General features: G+C 44.3%; 1 protein-coding gene across 2 annotated transcripts in view; it reads right to left on the minus strand.

Moving 5' to 3' along the window:
- Positions 1-21,738, minus strand: part of hip1 (huntingtin interacting protein 1) — a 107,243-nt gene that overhangs the window by 45,854 nt on the left and 39,651 nt on the right. For both annotated transcript variants that reach the window (XM_079514734.1, XM_079514735.1), the window contains exons 2-7: positions 12,630-12,693; positions 11,163-11,305; positions 8,609-8,665; positions 4,384-4,464; positions 2,088-2,164; positions 1,784-1,845 (exon numbers count right to left, since the gene is read on the minus strand). In XM_079514734.1, the coding sequence (XP_079370860.1) occupies positions 1,784-1,845; positions 2,088-2,164; positions 4,384-4,464; positions 8,609-8,665; positions 11,163-11,305; positions 12,630-12,693 (484 nt within the window). The remainder of the gene's footprint in view (positions 1-1,783; positions 1,846-2,087; positions 2,165-4,383; positions 4,465-8,608; positions 8,666-11,162; positions 11,306-12,629; positions 12,694-21,738) is intronic.

Consider the following 21,738-nt stretch of genomic DNA (forward strand, 5'->3'; position numbering starts at 1 on the left):
GTTCCTAGATGATGTGATTCCTTCAAAATACACCAGACCAGATACATTGTAGTAGGCCCGGTCGTGTGAAACGGGCACTGTTCAGTCTGCTCATTCAGACACACTTAATGTGTTAAAATTAATGTTCCAATCGGTACTTGGATATACTAGATTTGGGTTTCATCAGATTCATCAGATTCTAAAAATGTCTTCTACATCCTGACAGTTTTCTGAAATAGCTATGTTTCTATGTCAGGCGTTCTTCGATTTTTCAAAAATAGCAGACCTACAAGCTCGTAGCGCGCCACTCGGTGGCACGCTATGAGCTTGTAGATCTGCTATTTTTCAATAGCTAAAACATAACATAATGCACCAAAGGGGTTCCCGCCCAAAATGGGTTGTCTTAGTTCAGTTGACTAATAGAGATGGGAATAAAGGGTATGCGCATGCATAAAGTGAATGGTAAATCGAGTGTCAAAGTGACTTTAATGTCGTTTATAATGAAGATAGGACTTTTCTGTTTGGATGTATAGCCCATACATCCAAACAGAAAAGTCAAGTAGGCGTTCCTGCATAACTTCCGGGTACGATGATGATGTCATGCGCATACCCTCTATAAGCAACAATATGTCTTGTGGCGGCTCGGGTAATCTCCTGGCGGCTCGGGTAAACCCGGAGGATACCGGAGAACTCGCCAGTTTACCAACTCACCGCGGCGAACATTCTTCATCAATGTCGTCGTCATCGTTATGCTAACATGCTGTCTTCATCAGTGTAGTATGTCAAACCCACAGATGTTATTGTAGGAGCCATGAATTGGATTATTGTAATATTTTGGCCAATGAAATGAATGGGCCGTCACTGGTGTTAATGTGATTGATTGACGGGCATAGGGGCGGACCTGGTTCACTCAAGAAGGTGGCCTGTTCACCTGTTTGACACACAGTGAGAGAGAGGGGGTGTGTGGGACGCCGTACTTTTTGTTGACCGCTTTATTTTGCTTTCTTTTATTTACGTTGTTTATCGCTGTGATTACTTTGATTTATGTTTGAGCACCCTTTGAGTCATTCATATTGCTTTAATAAACCCCTTAAAAGGATTGTTTTGGATCCAGCGAATTCCTTTTGTTTGTGGAGCGGAGCGCGTCTGACAACCTGGCCCATCCCATCGCCTCTCAGCGACTTTAAGGTTATTTTCTCATGTAGTCGCTTTACAGTTATAGTTCATTTCCAAAGTGATCAAATTATTTTGTGCAATTCAATGGTCAGCTAGATGATGATAAAAAGGTGAGTATGTGAATACCAATGATAAGTAGGCCTGCCATTTCAGGATATTGTTTTACAAATTAATTACATTGTTTCGGTACTTTGGTGTTTAACCCATTCTGGGCGGGAAGCCCTTTTGGTGTTTTAACTAAGCATTATGTTATACTTTAGCTATTGAAAAATAGCAGATCTACAAGCTCATATCGCGCCACCGAGTGGCGCTCTACGAGCTTGTAGGTCTGCTATTTTTTTTTTAAATCGTAAAAATGCGGCACAAATCTTTGAATATATATTCTTTCAGAGCCAACGTTTTTTTTATTTCGACGTCAGGCCTAAATGGGTTAAACTTTTAGCATTCCTACTTCATCTAGTGTTAACTCTAAACAACTATCCTCTCTCTCAATTCAATGCAATTTAATTGAAGGTGAGGTAAAACTAAAATGCACTAAAGAGTCGGAAAAACTGGCGAGTTCTAGTCCGGATACCAGCTGGGATAGCTGTGACGAGCAGGAAAGGAGAGCAGAAGAACTTAAACTTACCACCCAGGAAGAGGTTGAGTTCACACTCCAGATAGTCAAACATCTCCACTGTCAGCTGGAAACTAGAAACGGGACAAAGAAAGAGAGAAAGAAAAGAAAAGAAAAGAAAGAAAGAAAGAAAGAAAGAAAGGTAAGTGAGAGCAAGGTGTAAAGTCATTTAAAAAATAAACATCAATTTGACTAATGATGAGAAGATTGCAAACTGGTACAGACTGGTACCCAAGGACCACATTCCCAAATCTCCCAAGAAGCAATGGATTCTGTAGCAGCGACAATCACAGCAATTGCGATTAACAACACTTACAAGTTGTTGACATCATTCTCCCCCGCCTCGTCGAGTTGTCGGTTTGACATCTGCAGGTTGCCCGGGAAACGAGGGTTCTGGGAGAGAAGACAAGAAGGAAGTACTGAGTTTTAAAACCCATTTTGGGCGGGAACACCTTTTGGTGTTAGCATTATGTAATGCTTTAGCTATTGAAAAATAGCAGATCTACAAGCTCATAGCGCGCCACCGAGTGGCGTGCTACGAGCTTGTAGGTCTGCTATTTTTGAAAAATAGAAGAACGACTGACATAGAAACATAGCTTTTTCAGAAAACTGTCAGGATGTAGAAGACATTTTTAGAATCTGATCTCAGGTCAAAATGGGTTAAGAGTTGAGTTGATTCGATTATTTTTATTCTTTTTTTCCAGATCTACAGATTGGGGCATCAACCTCTTCAGCACACGCATGCATCAGATCATTTGAAGATTTGGCTTTGATCAAGCATTGTGCAGTGAGAAGTCAAGTACAGTAGCAGTGACCTTACAGACATATACGGTATACAAGATTTTATCCCAAGTGGTGCTTTTGCAGTGATGCAAAGAAAGGTACAGTATAGCTCCTACGATTTTATTTATACTATACATTGTGAGGAAGCATTTATTTTAAGCACAGTAGGAAGTCCATCTATAATTTAATCATTATCTCTGCCCAGCCCAAGGCCAGGGCGAGAGGTTGTTTTTTTTATTTCTAAAGTGCTTTTTTCAGTAACAAGGAGACATAAAACACAAACAGTATGTCTGCCACACAATAGGCATTCCACACACAGCAGAATAAAAACAAATAACATTTTAAAACCAGTAGCATTCAGAGCAAACCCACATGGGTTTTAAAATGTTGCGATGAGTGTAGCTTAGTTTCCAATCTATCGGTTGTTCTTATGATGAATTCCTGTTCTGTTCTTTGACTATATAGAAGTGTCTATTTGTACGTCTCTAAATGTTTTGATGAATTGAACAAGGTGGAGCCTCTTGTAAACAAGTGTAATGCTTAATTGGGTCGTCCACTCACAGTTAACAGTCTTTGTATTGAGTTTGTGCTTGAAATGTACTGTAATTCTGCAAACTGTTAATAAATATTTCAATCAATCAATCAATTGAGTTCAGTTGTGTCCCCTATAACCAAGCCCAAGACTACAGGAGGTTTACAAATCCCAATCCTATTGGAATCAGACTGCATGCATTGCCCAGATAAGGAGAAATGTTACAGATTGTATTCTCCATATTTGCAGAAGTATGGGGAAAGGGGTGTAAACAAACATGGAGCTCATGGAAAAAAAAAAAGTCTTCGGTCTTGCATAATTTGGATGAGGAAAGTGTTTGAGGGGTGTTGGGCAACACAAGCTGTCCATTCTTCAGCGTTTTATAGTTTTTTCTAACAGTAGTTAGTAAGCAAGGCTCAAGGGGCTAAAATGTTTACTGTTGCCCAGGCAACACCATCAATGAATGTGAACATTGGCACCTACCAAGTACCAATTGGTCCCTGGACACGATTTTGCCTCAGGTTATCTGTAATGGCTTATCTGGGCTACATTGTGCTGTTTCTCCTAGAGTCTGAGGCTTGGCTCCAAACAAGAATGCTCAGAGGCAACTTTCAGAGGTCAAGTATTCCTCGCCAGTCATCAGTAGAGCAACATCCAACCACAACATTGTGTCATAGTATAGAGTAACACTGCCACAGACTCTCAGCCAGGCTGCCCAGCTGTCACATCATAAAATAGCTACATTACAGATTTACGAAAAGCTATTAGTCTAAGAACCCCTTTTTTAAGTGGTGCAAACCACTTCCTTAAGTGAGTATGTGTGTGTGTGTGGGTAGCTGGCTGGCTGGGTAGCTGGCTGGGTATGAGCACGAAAACAGCATGGTTGTTTTTCACCACCTGTGCACAACCTAACACACACACACAAACACACACGCACATATTAACTGTATATATGGTGATTTCAGGTGTGCCAGTACAGTACAGTGACAGTACAGTACAGTACAGTAGAGGGTACAGTAGAGGGACCCCCACATGGTAACTCTGTCATTTCTCAACCGTTTCGGACGCGGGCCGGCACCCTGGGTGTGTTCCTGTGGGTCTGGAACTCCCCCCCGGGGACCCCCACACGGAGTTGCACCACTTACTTCACACGGGTGTGATTTTTATATAAAAGGTGCACCCCCCAGAGAGAGAGAGAGAGAGAGAGAGAGAGACAGAGAGATGTCAGCACTCAAAGTGGAGTCTGAGGCAGTGATAATTAGTGCCCCTCTGTGTTTAATAGGTCAGGCCGACTCACTTTGACGTGAAACTCCATTTTGGTGATGAGCAGTTTGAGGTAGATGCTGCACAGCTTCCCGTAGCCTTCACTCAGGTGACCCTGTGAGGGCAGAGACATAAAACAGTAGTTTTAACCCATTTAGGCCTGACGTCAAAATAAGAAAAACGTTCGCTCTGAAAGAATATATACCTATTCAAAGATTTGTGCCGCATTTTTACGATTTTTCAAAAATAGCAGACCTACAAGTTCATAGCGCGCCACTCGGTGGCGCGCTATGAACTTGAAGATCTGCTATTTTTAAATAGCTAAAGTATAACAGAATGCTTGAAACACCAAAAGGGGTTCCCACCCAGAATGGGTTAAACCAGTGGTCCTTGAAAGGGGTTCCAGGTGGTCCCCAGCTAAATGATTGAGAATTGGTAACCAAATGGACCCTCATTGGATCTTTAACTCTTGAGAGTGGAAACTGGGTTACACTCTATTTACACTTTACACATTTTTACACTCTCAAGAATTCAATTATTGTCAAACATCTGCATTAGTTAATTTACAAGAAGTGTACAGTAATTAGAGAATGTAAAATAATAATAACTTTTATCAACGTTTCAATACAGCATGGAATTGGGGGGGGGGGCGGGGGAGGGGGGGGGGGGTCTGCGAGGCTAACGGCCAAGCTACACCAGGCTTTTCTCACGCGTTTACCCTAAACGCGCGGCCCGCGCGTGCGTTTTTTAAAATAGGACTGGACCTAAATTCAACGCACGCGTTTAGGGTAAACGCGCGCGTTTTGTGCGTGAAAAGCCTGGTGTAGCTTGGCCGTCAATGTCATCAAATGGTGGTCCGTGGCTCAAATGCCAAATAATAAAAATAACGGCACTCGATATTAAAAGGGTTGAGAACCTCCGACATAAAAAAATATAAAATGGAGAAGTCAAGTGAAATTGTTGGACAGAGGGAGGGTGAGGGACATGATGCTCATTATCAGCGTTGCCTAACGTTCAGGAAGCAAATTGTTACTTCATGAGAAAATCTGTGGTGACACTTTGAGAGTGGGATACGCACTGTGAATGTAAAACATGTTCAAAGGGCTGACCGACCGCCACAGATCTCCTCCACCTGCTGCATAGATTCAGCATTTATTTACATTAAAATATTAACCCATTTAGGCCTGACGTCGAAATTAAAAAAAAAGTCTTCTGAAAGAAGAATTTTCAAAGATTTGTGCCGCATTTTCACGATTTTTCAAAAATAGCAGACCTACATGCTCGTAGCGCGCCACTCGGTGGCGCGCTATGAGCTTGTAGATCTGCTATTTTTCAATAGCTAAAGCATAACATAATGATAACACCAAAAGGGGTCCCCGCCCAAAATGGGTTAAGCACTCCAGTCCAGTTCTGTTCAGGACCACAATTACTACATAATCACCTAATTGCAATTATTTGATATAATCGCAATCTTTTTGCATACTCGTCATAATCTTTTCCATGTTCCATTCCATTCCATTTTCAAAAATAGCAAAAATAGCAGATCTACAAGTTCACAAGCTTTGCATGCTTGTAGATCGGCTACTTATCTTGAAAGTGTCAGTCATTTCTTTATACAGTACCGAGTGGCACGCTACGAGCTTGTAGATCTGCTATTTTTGAAAAGTCGTGGTAATGTGTCGCAAATTTGGAATATATATTTTTTCAGAACGAACGTTTTTAACTCAAATCTTTGCTTCTGGGGGGTTCCTGGAACAACATATTTTCAGGTGGGGGTCGGAGGCCAATTACATATCATGTCTATGCTCGGATGCAAACTAGATATATATGCGTTGATGACACTTCACAACAGAAAAGACAGGCCATGACCCCTAGTCAGATGGACCACACTTCCTGCATCCTCCCAAGTAGCGACATCAGCAATATAGTGTCTGAAAAAGTAGAGACGCGTCCGAATTCTCCAGGATAGACGAGCCTTCTGTCCTGCTTCCAGGGGCGCCCCGATCAACGGACTGATATGAGCGAATCTGATTTGTGATGTAACAGGTCGTATTTGCTATCATCTATGCCTTTGCTGTTCATATGCATATCACATGACCATTCATTTTGGGATAAGTATCCCGGGAAATCATTAAATATATGATTCCATGACTTATGTTTACTGCCTGTTTATTGGACTATCTGATAACTCTCTCACAGTATTAGCGCAACACCCTTGACCACACTTCCTGCATCCTCCCAAGCAGCGACATCAGCAATTGAGAATTGTGTAATAAATAATTGTTATACCAGGAATAAGTCATTACTAAGCAGCATTACATGCACTCCACCCAAGTCAACCACAACTCGATGCACACACAAAGAAAAGACTGTCCAAATTCACTGACTTACTGGAACATGTCTGAACATGTTTTATACACAATAACACACAGGAATTTCAACAGTTTAACAACAGTTTATATATCCATAGCACAACATACTAAGAAACCTGCTCACTTAGTTCCAAGACAGATTTCCATGGTGATTTGGGCCTGCATTCAATTCATTATAGAGGGTATGCGCATGCTTAAAGTGAATGGCACATCGAGTGGCAAATCGAGTGGCAAAGCAACAGGCAAAGTGAGTTTAACATTGTTTAATGTTGTTTAATGCAATCAGATATGACGTTTCTGTTTGGATGCATGGGTTGTCAAGGCCAGAAAGTATATTTTTGCCACTCAGTATGCATTCCTGCATAACCTCCAGGTTTGATAATGATGTCACACGCATACCCTCTATTGAGGAAGGTTGTTCCCACAATACAACTGAGACAGATACTCCACACTGACACGGTATACAACTCCAACAGAAGGTATATTCTCACTTATAAAGACATTCTTGGTAATCTAATCTCCCACTTTACATTTGTTCTAAATTTGAACTTGTCCAAAACTCTCTCGACCTCAGATCAAATGCATGGCTGCGCTACGTCGCACCCCCCCCCCCCCCACAAAATCTGAGGCGGGGAAAAAAGCTTTGCTTTTTTCGGACCCTGGTCTTGGAATGACCTACACTAGACCAGACTCAAACTGGCTTCTGTGATTCCCCTGGACTGTGTTGGGATAAAGTAGACCTTTTAAGCAGTTAACCATTACTTATAAGAGTGTGCACCCTAGCTGTGCTCAGAGAGACAGAAAGATTTCTATATAGTGTCTGAAAAAGTAGAGACACGTCAGAATTCTCCAGGATAGACGAGCCTTCTGTCCTGCTTCCAGGGGCGCCCCGATCAACGGACTGATATGAGCGAATCTGATTCGTGATGTAACAGGTCGTATTTGCTATCATCTATGCCTTTGCTGTTCATATGCATATCACATGACCATTCATTTTGGGATAAGTATCCCGGGCAATCATTAAATATATGATTCCATGACTTATGTTTACAGCCTGTTTATCTGATAACTCTCAAACCATATTAAGCATTAACTGCCATGGACACACTTCCCAAACATTGGTCCTGCTTTGACGTATAGCAAATGTTGGTTCTCTTGCTTTTTAGTTCGTTAGCTAATTTCCGTTGCTTAGTTTTTATTTATTTTGTCTTTATTGGTTGCGTTATTAGACGTTCCTGTTCTCCCTTTGATCTTCTTCGGTAGTGGGTACTGTATTTATGAGCGTTGCATGTTTGTCCTGTTATTGTCTTGTATTTATTGTTACTGGCAGAGCTGTGTCACTTATTTTGCCTCTTCTCTTGGCCAGTTCACACTTGTAAAAGAGACTTCAATCTCAATGTGGTTTTTACTGGTTAAATAAAGGTTAAATAAAATAATTAAAAAAAGAGCCACCATAATGATTTTCATAATGTTTTTGTCTAGACCCTCTACAAGCTCATAGCGCTCATAGGCACTATTTTTTCAAAAATTGTGAAAATGTGGAGCTTTAACTAAAATCTTTGCTTCTGGGCATACATATTTTCAGATGGTGGTCCGTGGGCAAATACAGATAATTCCGGGGGTCCTCGACATGAAAAAGGTTGAGCACCACTGACATAGAAACTTAGGTTTTTCAGAAAACTGTTAGGATTTAGAAGCCATTTTTTTTAGAACCGGCCTCAGGTATAAATGGGTCAAAACAGCCAGACCATGGCTTCCTCCTCTGTTCAAGCTGATCGACTGACAACAACAGACAGAGGGTTTGTGATGTCAACAATATCTGTGATTTTACAGTACGAGTATATATATATCGTTACACCTTGCTATAAATTCTGTGCCCTTACTTACCCACATCCTGCTCATGTCCGTCAAGTCAGCCTTGTTCCTCATCGAATCCTTTATCACCTGGGGAGAGAGCAGGCAAAGCTTATCCAATGACAAAATTATGATTTTGTTTTTATAAAGAACCATAGGTCATACAATCAAAATACATTTTTCCCTTGGATTCCTTGGATCCAAAATTAGGCCACCATTCATTAACGTCAGCAGTGCTGAACTGATCAACGTTTTGGCCTGTAACTCTTGAACCGTCACTCTTAAAAGGGACACTTTAAGAGTCTTTCCTAGACTACAATTCCCATAATGCTTTGGTGCGCTGCTCCTCTTTGGGGATAGGGGGAGGCCGGGCTGTCTTAAGTCTTTCCTACACTACAATTCCCATAATGCTTTGGTGCACTGCTCCTCTTTGGGGGTAGGGGGAGGCCGGGCTGTCTGCCGGCGTCATATGACCCACATATGACCCTCACCGCTCACGCTCAACACATCTCTCTGTTATTACTAAAACTACAACATGACGTCACTGAACCGCGGTGGTAAGAGACTCACCGCTCACCCAAACACATCTCTCTGTTTTTACTAAAACTACAACATGACGTCACTGAGCCGCGGTGGTAAGAGACTCACCGCTCGCCCAAACACATCTCTGTTTTTACTAAAACTACAACATGACGTCACAGAGCCGCGGTGGTAAGAGACTCACCGCTCACCCAAACACATCTCTCTGTTTTTACTAAAACCACAACATGACATCACTGAGCCGCGGTGGTAAGAGACTCACAGCTCACCCAAACACATCTCTCTGATTTTACTAAAACTACAACATGACGTCACTGAGCCGCGGTGGTAAGAGACTCACCGCTCACCCAAACACATCTCTCTGTTTTTACTAAAACTACAACATGACGTCACTGAGCCGCGGTGGTAAGAGACTCACCGCTCACCCAAACACATCTCTCTGTTTTTACTAAAACTACAACATGACGTCACTGAGCCGCGGTGGTAAGAGACTCACCGCTCACCCAAACACATCTCTCTGTTTTTACTAAAACTACAACATGACGTCACTGAGCCGCGGTGATAAGAGACTCACCGCTCACCCAAACACATCTCTCTGTTTTTACTAAAACTACAACATGACGTCACTGAGCCGCGGTGGTAAGAGACTCACCGCTCACCCAAACACATCTCTCTGTTTTTACTAAAACTACAACATGACGTCACTGAGCCGCGGTGGTAAGAGACTCACCGCTCACCCAAACACATCTCTCTGTTTTTACTAAAACTACAACATGACGTCACTGAGCCGCGGTGGTAAGAGACTCACCGCTCACCCAAACACATCTCTCTGTTTTTACTAACCACTGACGGTGATAGCTTTATTTTGTTTATTGTTTTTGTGAATGATGCCATGAATGATGCCATGTCCATCTACAGTTCTCATCCACCGTGATACTGTGAAACCCATTATTTCATGTCACTCTGAAGTTCTGAACTCAGTACCCTTTTCCTAAAGAGATAGCTGACCTTGTTTGTAATTTCACCACCGATTCCTTCCCACATAGCAGACATTTTAGATCATAGTTTCGTGTTTACCAGCCTGGCGCAGTCTCTTTCCCAGACCTTATTGTGGTGCCTTCGACTATCTAGCCTCGGCCTGTTCTCTCAGTAACAATATATGATAAAGTTAGAGTCTGCATTTCACTGGTCGAAGATGAAACTGCTACATCGACATCAGCGGATCAGCCCTGGAGGGCGAGACTCGACGGCGGAGTACAGGAAGAAATCTCCTGTCGAGAAGAGCGACATCTGTAACACTACAGATGTAGTGTTACAGATGTCGCTCAATTCTTCACTATTGTAAACCCCTGACCCCAGAAAGGATAACTTCCTGGTGTCAAAGGGTTACTTATTATGATTATTGTACTTTATAACAAGTCCACTGGCCCATGATCAGTGAGAACATTTTATGCTGTTTTGGACCCATTCTTACTCCCCCAATATAATGGATAATACTCCTGGTCTGGACTCCGTTCTTGTGTCGCGCCACTGATGTATTTTGGAAATCTTTTTTTCTTCAGAATACACTGCATTGAGGTTCTAACGAACCCTGATGAGTTCTGTCAATTAGTCCTTTCTCTCTTTCCAAGGAACAGCAATGTCCGTGTTAACCTATGTGTTAACCTATGTGACTATGTATGTGTGTGACTGTGTGACTATGAGTACCAGTAGGGACAAAAGTGGTGCTGTTGTGCCAGAAACAGAGAGAGAGAGATAGTGCTACACTGGGGGGGGGGGGGGGGGGGGGGGGAGAGAGGGGAGTTGCACCACTCAGTTCACACGTGTGTGATTTTTTATATGTCTTGGACCTTCTGTGTGTGTGTGTGGGGTGTGGGGTGCGTGGTGTGTGTGTGTATGTGTGTGACTGTGTGTGTGTGTGTGTGTGTGTGTGTGTGTGTGTGTGTGTGGTGTGGGGTGTGTGTGTGTGTGTGTGTGGTGTGTGGTGTGTGGTGTGTGTGTGTGTGTGTGTGTTCGTTGTGCCATTAAGAGTCAAGTCTATACATACGTTTGGATGCCCGTCTCGTAGAAGCTTATGGAAGACGTGGCAGAACTTCCAGCAGAGGACGGCGTTGCTGGACAGGGGCAGCCTGTTGACCGCCGCCCAGAAGGTGTGGGCCCCTTTCTCATGGTGGGTACCCAGGATGCAGGGTGAGGGCCACGCAGAGAGTCAAGGACAACACACAGGCACGTAAATGGTAAATGGTAAATGGTGCATTTATATAGCGCCTTTATCCAAGGCGCTTTACATTACATTCACCCATTCACACACACATTCATACACCGATTGCGGCGGAAGCCATGCAAGGTACCAACCAGCACATCGGGAGCAATTTTGGGGTTCAGTGTCTTGCCCAAGGACACTTCGACATTTAGACAGGAGGAGCCGGGATTCGAACCGCCGACCCATCATTGGACGACCTGCTCTACCTCTTGAGCCACAGTCGCACACATAGACATCAAAAGGGGGCTTCAGCCCCTGCCCTTTTTATTAGTCTGTAAAAAAAACTGCCCTCTCCAGCCAGACCTTGAATGCAGTATTTACTATGGTGCCATGCCATATCAGCCCTTTTCCGAACTCTCCTGGGCTTGTACGCAGCTCTCAACGCGTCGCGCTGCGCCCCTGCATTCTAAAAATGTCTTCTACACAGTTTTCTGAAAAAGCTATGTTTGAATGTCAGTCGTTCTTCGATTTTTCAAAAATAGCAGACCTACAAGCTCATAGCGCGCCACTCGGTGGCGCGCTATGAGCTTGTAGATCTGCTATTTTTCAATAGCTAAAGCATAACATAATGCTAACACCAAAAGGGGTTCCCGCCCAAAATGGGTTAATTTACAAGAAGTCTACAGTACACCATTAGAGAATGTAGAAGAATTGTTATTTTGTCTGTTTGCCTGTTATCTCACATCAACATAGCATGGAATTGTGGACAAAATCTTATCCAACGATAACAAAATATTATTTCATTTAAGGTCCTCCAAGAGGCTAAATGTCATCAAATGGTGGTCCGTGGCTCAAATGCCGAACAAATAATGTACCTCGACATGAAAAGGGTTGAAAACCACTGCTGTACAACAAAGATGTACAACACCTAAAAATGTTGGAAAGAACCCAGTAGACTCTCTCTCTCACGACAGAATTAGCTCGGCCGTGTGGCTTGGCCATGCATGTACTCGAGGATCACATTATGTTTATTGTTTGGATCTTGCACCAACATAACCCTCCAGTCACGGAGAAATGCTTAAGAACTTCCCCAAGCACACACACGCAGGAATCAGGGAAGACGTCGCTCATCTACTTGCCAGGTCAAAACAAACTCCACTCAACTCCACTGCACATGCACATGGACACTAACACACATGCACGCACAATCACAGACAAAAATAAACAAACAGGCAGAGAGAGAGACACACACAAACACAATTTCTATTGCACACACAGTTACACACTCAAACCAAACCACGCAAAGGATATTCCTGGCATGCTTCTCTTTGACGGCAACCTCCTGTGTGTTGATGGCCTTGTTGATGCTGACAGCCTATAATTGAGAAGGGAAAGACATCGTATCAGTAACAAATCATCTATTTCACACATCATAAAAACACAACCTTAAGATTCAAGTGGGTTGTATTTGTCACTCACTCGTACAGTACAAGGTACAACAAGCAGCAAAATAGTAGTGGCAGCATGTTCCCGCAAGAGCATATTAAAATAGAAAAAAAATATACGCGTAATAATGATAATACCGTCCGTAATATAAATCTAATAAAAATTCAAAAAATACAAGAAAGTAACCCTAACACAGAAACCCAGAAAATACAAATAGAAAATATAGTCCGGTCCCAGCCTTACTCATCTGCGAAAAGAAACGCCTGGTCCCTAACGCAGAGAGAGTCGGCGGAAGTGTCGGGCTGGAATATCCATCAGAAGTATTTCCCCCTGATACAAATCCCACTACTTCTGCCGATACACTCTACAGCAGTGGGTCCCAAAGTGGGGTCCGGGGACCATCAGGGGTCGTTGAGGGAGTTCCAGGGAGTCCCCAGCTAAATGATAGTTTGTAACCAAATGTCCCTTATGGGTCTGTAACTCTGAGAGTGTACAAATGGAACCAAATGGACCCGTTAGGGTCGATTTGGTAAACTGGGGGTCCCAGAGATAGAAATGCCATTAACCCATTTTGACCTGAGATCAGATTCTAAAAATGTCTTCTACATCCTGACAGTTTTCTGAAAAAGCTATGTTTCTATGTCAGTCGTTCTTCGATTTTTCAAAAATAGCAGACCTACAAGCTCGTAGCGCGCCACTCGGTGGCGCGCTATGAGCTTGTAGATCTGCTATTTTTCAATAGCTAAAGCATAACGTAATGCTAACACCAAAAGGGGTTCCCGCCCAAAATGGGTTAAATGGGGGTCCATAGCCTAATGCATGTCAAACTGGGGGTCCTTGAAATTAAACGGGTTGAGAATCTCTGCTAGAGCCGTACAAATCTTCTCTTATGGGGGTCCCTGGCATATCTTTTCAAATGGGGGGGTCTGCGGGCTAATTAGTGTCAATTTGGGGGTCCTTGACATGAAAGCTTTTGTGAACCACTGCTCTACAGCGCAGGTCCTGCCCAGCGTGACAGGGAAGGAAAAAAGCAACAATGGGAAATGTATAGAAGGGAGGGGTCTGGATTACAGACTGTATGTGTATACACAGTACACACACATCACATATCAATTCAGTGCACGTCATTTCACTTTGAGAGAAGGAAATGGTAGTGGAGTTTTGGGGGCGAGGGATGTATGATCCCTTACACTAGAGCAGGGGTGGGCAACTGGCGGCCACATCTGGAAGTTCCAGACCCACAGGAACGCACCCAGGGTGCCGGCCCGATTCCGGCGAGCCACCCCGCGTCCGAAACGGTTGAGAAATGACAGAGTTACTGTGACCCACATGCGGCACCCACCCTCAGGTTAATGTCAGAATACTGATATAATATTGGTTTCAGCTGTTTACAATTCCACAACATGCAAACATGACCCGCTTTAATTACTTCAGTCTAAATTAGTAGCTCAATGCTTCAACACACGTACGATTAAAGGCATTTTAAATTACATAAAAATGTTAATTTTCAGGATTCCAATTCAAAAATAGCAAAAAATAATGCAAGATTTCAATTCGAATATAGCAAAAATAGCCGATTTTGAGCTTGTAGATCGGCTATTTTTGCTACGACAGTAATATATGGCCCTAGGGAGTGAGTGTGTAAATATAGTGGCCCTCTCCATCGTCAAAGTTGCCCACCCCTGCACTAGAGTGTGACTCTCTCCATGGCACATAGGCAGAGTACATGAATGTGTTGGCATGGCAAAACTGGCAGCGGCTTAGAGGAGACCTGGGAGGATAATCCCTTGTTTGGATGGATGTGCACCACTGGTGTTCTCTAGGGGGCTGAACACAACAACACCACACAGACAGAGAGCCGTCTCCACAAACACACACATCTGTCGGCCAAACGAGACAATGGCAGCAAAAAAGAAAAATCACACTTGCGTGAAGTGAGCGGCGCTCTCACCATCATACATCACAAGTAAGACGCGTAAACGCGGGAAGCGAACGAAGTGTTGTGGCAGTCTGAAACTCTCACACACACACACACACACACACACACACACACACACACACACACACACACACACACACACACATTTTAACCATTTATTTATGTCCACACAAAGGGTATGCATACAAGGACACAAATATTATAGGTGCATTAGAGTTACATTTGCAAAGTCATGGCATGTGTTTTCGTGATACAACAGGCATGTCACACAGTACTCTATGGGTATAAGTAACAGCGTCTCCGCCATATATGACGGCTGCCAATTATAGCAGAGACACCACAATACTTTGCCAGCCTTTTTGCCTCCTTTTTGGGCATCCCAAGTTGTTGGAACCCTCTAACAACCAGTCTGTGCATATGCCCTAGGCTGCCAAATATAAAGACAAATAGTCTGCACCTATAGCCCAGCTCTGAGATGTTATGTAGAAGTGGTTGGTATTTTATGACCTTGGTCATAAAGGCTTCCTCTAGGCTGTGGTCAAAGGTGCAGGCTATCTCTAATACAGACACTTCTCTGGACTCTTCCTCAACCACAACAATATCTGGTGTATTAGCTGCTAGAGATGTAAAGGTATCTGAGTTATCACTGAGTTGGAACATGGATGGAATGACCTTGGAATGTTTGTACATTCTCACTGAAGATGCATGGTATTTTGATATATCCTTTGCTATGAGTTCCACTATTCTATCATGGCGTGCTATGTACATTCCTTTATATGCATAACATCCATTCAAGATGTGTGACAGTGTTTCAGTGATCTGTTCTGTGGTGTGGTGCAAGCAATGAGGGACCTGAGTGGTGGGGAACCAGATGGATAGATTGAGTCTGGTGGGAAGGACTTGTAGTCTGGCCTTAACTGTAAATGTGATAATGTCCTCATTGAGTGCAGTGTTCTTGATGAATGCGTGTGAAACGGAGTGATCAGCATGGGGAAGACATGCAAGCTTCCCTTGGAGTTTTAGTCCAGTCCAGTGTTGTTGTTGTTGGTGCTGGTGTACATCCATGAGGACTCGTCTGGCACCTGTAGATGTTAGCAGGTGACTGTGTCCAGCATAGTTGACCGTTGCCCTGACCTGGGTGAGGGGGTCAGTTATGATATCCTCGGAGACCCTCACAGTCTCTGAGTCAGACCGCACCCACTCCAGGGACACTCCAGTACGGACACAGAGGTCATTTAGGTCTGGCCAGTCCGACCAAACCCCAAAGCCAGCGGAATGGGTGTCCAGTTTCCCGTTGGGTTTCCTCCGGAAGCCAAGGAAGTGTGGCTCTAACTCCCTGGCCAGTGGGACCTTACGCCTCCTTAGGTCCAGGAACAGGGAGGATCGAGCCAGCTCCCTAACATCCTTGTCATCGTTGTTTAACATTTTTAAGAGGTGAGAAATCCTCATGCTGGTGTAGATCCATTCCACGTTTGGGACTCCCAGTCCTCCCTCCCACTGTGGATGAAAAATTATGTCACGGGTGCTGTGTGAGTTGAGTCCAAACCATTTTCGCACTAGGCTCACTGTTTTGTCATTCATCTCACGCAGACCTTTCTGTTGAATGTGGACATTGGATAACAGGTGTTGAACTTTGGAGAGCGCCACCTGTCTGATTGCTTCCAACTTCATAGTCAGGGGCAGTGGACACCTGTCAATCAGGTCCAGCCGAGATGTAAAATCAGACAAGATGTTGTTGACCTGCTCCTTCCATTCTCCTGCGATGTTGATTTTATGTCCAAGGTAGTTGTATGTCTCATGGAGAGTGTATACACGTAGAGGTTTCGAGGCTATGGTGAAAACTGGGGGTGTGTCTGTTTTGGAGTGGTACCACCGGTTCCCTCCACTCCTCCTTTCGTACAAGACAGCACATTTCGTGTTTTTGACCTCTAGGCCTGACCATTCTAAAAAGCGGTCCGTCCTGGAGAGCATGTTTTTGATTGTGCTCTCTTCCCTAGAGGCCAAGGAAATGTCATCCGCGTATCCCTGTACAGGGTTCGGGGAGATCACACCATGGGGGGCACACTGACACATCCACTTTATCCATTGGTTGGTGGCAATAATAAAATTGACTGCGCTCCATGGACAGCCAGTTTTAATGCCTATCTGTAGTGGTGTTGGCTGGGTTAGATCTTTCCCACATATTACCTGAATAAAGGAGCCCCTGTAAACATTTTTCACAATGTCAATAAACATCTGGGGCAGCTGTATTTCCTCCAGTGATTGAATCATGACTTTGTGGCTTAATGTTCCAAAGGCGTCTCTGAAGTCAAGGAAAACACAGTACAGTTTACAAGACTCATGCTTAAAGTCATCTATTCCTGTTTTGAGGCTAAAAACATGCTCATTCATGCCCTGCCTGTTGATGTAAGCCTTCTGCTTGGTGGACAAGATGTTAGCATCCACGAGCCATGGAAGGACTCTGGCTAGTACGCACTTCATGAACACCTTGTAGATGGTAGGTAGGAGAGATATATCTCTCCATGTTGTTAGATCCTCAGGAATATTGCCCTTTTTTGGGATACGGTGGATTAATGCTCCCTTCCATGAATCTGGTACTCTTCTGTTTTCCAGACAGACATTAAAGATTGGCGTTAGAATCTGACACGACTGTGTAGTTTTTAGAGTCTCGTATGTCACCCCATCGATGCCGCTGGCTTTACAGTTAGGGAGGCCATGTAGAACATCCTGTACCTCCTCAGCAGTAAAGTGCTCAGTGTTAGGAAGGAATGTAGGTTCAGGTGGTGGCACATCTCTGTGCCAAGGTGGGGGTGGAAGATCATTATTATGCCCATGGTCTTTACATTTATTGTCATAAAAAGACTGTATGACAGTAATGTCACTGGGGCAGGAGGGGGGGTCGAGGTACTCACTGTTGTTCAGGATCACCTGGATTGCCTTAGATCTCCTCTTCTGCCAGAGGTCTGCTAGCTTGTTCCTGCTGACTTTACGCCCCCTGGTGGAACCAGGGCGCGCTGCTGTTTGTAGTGACGGCAGGACAGTGTCACGCAAGGAACACAGCTGGAGGCGGATCCAGTCAGCTGTTGTTGTAGCTGTCAAAACATCAGGATATGGATGTAGCCGCGGGAACTTCTTCAGAACTCTTGCCACGTATTTCAGAAGTTGTATTCCGAAAGCTGTTCCACTGTGGCTCTGAGCTGTAAATACTCCGTTCTTGAAGAATATTCCATTAAGAATTGTAGCGAGTTTTATCCACTTTCCTGGATCGCCAGAGGAAACAAACTTCTCGTGCGGCGGTCGCTTAGTGTTTAAGCGGTCCCTGTACGTCTTCTCTTGGGCCTGGAAATTCACCCATTGCTGTTCCGACAGCGGACGGACATACTGCTGGAACGTAGCCGGGTCCAATGCCTCACTCCCCGGTAAATGTTCGCGGGAGGGGCCGTCGGGGGGCCGTGGCTGTTGGTAGATTCTACCGGTGAGTAGAGCCTCCTTGTACCCACGCTTGATCGTCGCGATCAAGCACATAATCCACAGCAATTGCAAATGCATCTCGAATATGCACCTACTACATTAACGGTGGTAGTTACAACGGGTGCGGTTGTTAATATTTCATAAAAACAACGTTGGCGTTCTGCGGTGCTTCACCTCCGTGCTGCCACCCTCGCGCGTGCGCAACACACACACACACACACACACACACACACACACACACACACACACACACACACACACACACACACACACACACACACACACACACACACACACACACACACACACACACACACACACACACACACACACACACACACACACACACACACACACACACACACACACACACACACACACACACACACACACACACACACAAAATCTGTGAATCAAATGATTCCCGAGCGCGGCATGGCTGCAGCTCACCGCTCCAAGAGATGGGTCAAATGCGGAGAACAAATTTCACTGCGGTAACGTGTGTGACAAATCGTATGACTTTGACTTTGACACACACACTTCGTTCGCAATCATCGTGCTCAGCCAATCAAAGTCATCGATTCCGTGCTTAATTAATATGCAAATAGCCCTGCATCCTGCATCCATTCCTTAGACTCACTAAATTGAGAAAGGACACGCTCACGTCACCCTCCGGGGGTCCTGGGATGCAATACTGTACTCAGTACTGTACTGTAACGTCATAGTAGGACTCATGTCCCTGCTGGGACCCAACTAAAAGACCACCCATGGGTCCCCTTCAATTACACACAATTACTACACCAATAACAGTATAGTATAGCCAAGCAAGACGCTGATCCTCGATTTGCTCCTGAACCCATCAACAACACCAACTCTGGGGGAGCCCGGGATCGAACTGGGAACCTTCCGGTTTCCAAGCGGCCGCTCTACCTCCCCCTGACTCCTGAGCCACCTATCGTGAAATTCTGGCTTCTGTAAATATGCCCATTTAGGGCCATGTCCGCAGTCTGACACACACACCCATATGCTGTGTAGTACGGCCACACGGCCTGACGTCAAAGAACTGAGTATTTATGTCAAACTATGGACATGCTTGACTTCAGGGCAAATGGGCTCTATGCACACAGAATAACTCTTCCTACGTGCGGGCCGCTTCCCTGCTTCCTTCAGAAGTGTTACCAATGATACTAATGAAGGCTCTGTTCCATTTACTGTGCAGTGGTTCTCAAATCTTTTAATTTCAAGGACCCCCATAACTCTCAGAGTTACACAAATACACACCCGTACGGGGCCATTTGGAACCCACTCAAGGACACTATTTCCAGTGAGCCAACATGCACAATAGCAGCACCCTGACTCTGTTTGACCAGAATGGAACAGAGCCTTCATTAGGTTGCACAATATATCGTTAGCGTATGGTTATCGAGGTATGACTATGAACATGCGCAATATCAGTATCGCAAAAAGGCAATAAAATCGCGATATAGATATATCGACAATATATCATATATCGTCGATATATCGTCCACTTCTAAAGCCAGCAACATCCCTCTGTTTTAGAAAATAAACCACCACTCCATTGCATTGCGAACGAGATGCTGCATCTCAAGGGGCTATCCTCTCAATAAAATCCTGAAAAACATAATTCATTGTTGTTAGCCCTGGTCCAGTGCGTTAGCGAAATCACTAACATCATATCGATATCTCAATATTTGGCATAAATACAGAGACATAAATACATCGCGCAACCCTAATTAGTATCATCGGTAACACGTGAAGGAAGTAGGGAATGGGCCCAAGTTCTTTCCAAAATGGCGTGTATGCATTGCCATTGTTGTTGCCATTTTGGACGCGGGGCGGGTCTGGAAACCCCCACACGGAGTTGCACCACTCACTTCACACTGGTGTGGTTTTTAATGTGTTTGCCACCTTTGTCCTGCATTTTTCCCATGAAGATAATTGCGTAAGTGTTGTTGCTGTTGTTGCTGCTGTTTGTTGTTACTGTCGTTTGAGACCGAAGACAAATTTCCACATTGTGGACAATAAATGAAACTAACTAACATACTACATCATGATGATGATATTAACCAACCAAAATCCCACATGATTTCTAGTTTCATATTACAATATTGATATTCCGTAGATAATTATTTCCAAGCTCTAAATACAAATAGTATACTGTTGTTTGCAAGAGGCCAAGAAAATGCAACTGAAATTATTAATCAAATACAAATACACTATACTGACAGTCAATTTCTCATTTCCAACTGGTTGCCTTTTCATTGCTGGAAAGACCAAATGTCTCACTTGACAGGAGGATGCGATGTGAGATAACAAACTCAGAGTGACTCAGAAACAATTGGGGGGTGTGTGGATGGATGACCACTTCTTAGAGATACCGTATGACATCTATAGAGCAGGGGTTCTCAACCCGTGGGTCGCGACCCCTCGGGGGGTCGCCAAATTATTTTAGGGGGTCCCCAAATTATTTTCAAAAAAGAAAAAAAAAATATTCTTTTTTTTTTTCACGATTTTTCAAAAATAGCAGACCTACAAGCTCGTAGCGCGCCACTCGGTGGCGCGCTATGAGCTTGTAGATCTGCTATTTTTAAATAGCTAAATTATAACAATGCTTAAAACACCAAAAGGGGTTCCCGCCCAAAATGGTTTAAGGTTATTGTAGCAGTCAATTTATATTGGGGGTCGGGAGGGGGCGGGGCGGGGGTCCCGAGACGTTGCCAAAGCATTTTCGGGGGTCCCCGGCCAAAAACGTTGAGAATCCCTGATCTAGAGGATGTGGGCATGGCCTCAATAAATCACATCATGTCCACGGTTCCAACTTCCACCTTCAAAATCACTGTCACTTCCTACCCAGACAAGGTACTGTGGAATATCCTTGCACCATCAACAAAACAACAACAATGGAACATTGGGTCAATTTGGAGAGTTCCAAAACAACAGTAAGCATAAGTATGCACCGTGCAGGTTGGGGTCAGGAGAGGACAGTAGTAGGCTAGTTTCATAATCTCACTTCCCCCAGATGTCCTCCTGAGTCTTCACTTCCTCGCCACATGTGTGTATGTGTGTGCGTGTGCGTTTGCGTGTACTGCCAGGACTGGAAGTTCACTGTAAATCATCCCTGGTCCACTACTCCACTCGAGTGTGTTGGGGTGTGTGTGTGTGTGTGTGTGGGGGGGGGGGGGGGGGGGGGGGGGGGGTTGGGGGGGCGTTACAAATAAGGTTAGGAATGCAGAAGGAAGGAAAGAGAAACAGGTTGAGGGAAGCAAGGAGAAAGAAATGGGGTGGAAGCCGGAAGAGCAGAATGGAGAGGAGGGGGTGGGTGGGGTGGGGTGGGGTGAAGAGCGGTGTCATTCACAGACCATACAGAGTACAGCACTGGAGCATTTTCAAAGTAAGTATTAAATAGCTCGAACCAGTGCTGATTATTTAGTTAGGACCCCCTACAATGGTGTTCGATACGAACTTAACCGGGATGTAGAAACCTCTACTTCAATGCTCTACGAGTTGCTTTTATGCTGTGCAAGTCTCGTGTCACGATGATGT

The sequence above is a fragment of the Electrona antarctica genome (assembly GCF_951216825.1).
Source record: "Electrona antarctica genome assembly, chromosome: 11".
NCBI classification, from domain to species: domain Eukaryota; kingdom Metazoa; phylum Chordata; class Actinopteri; order Myctophiformes; family Myctophidae; genus Electrona; species Electrona antarctica.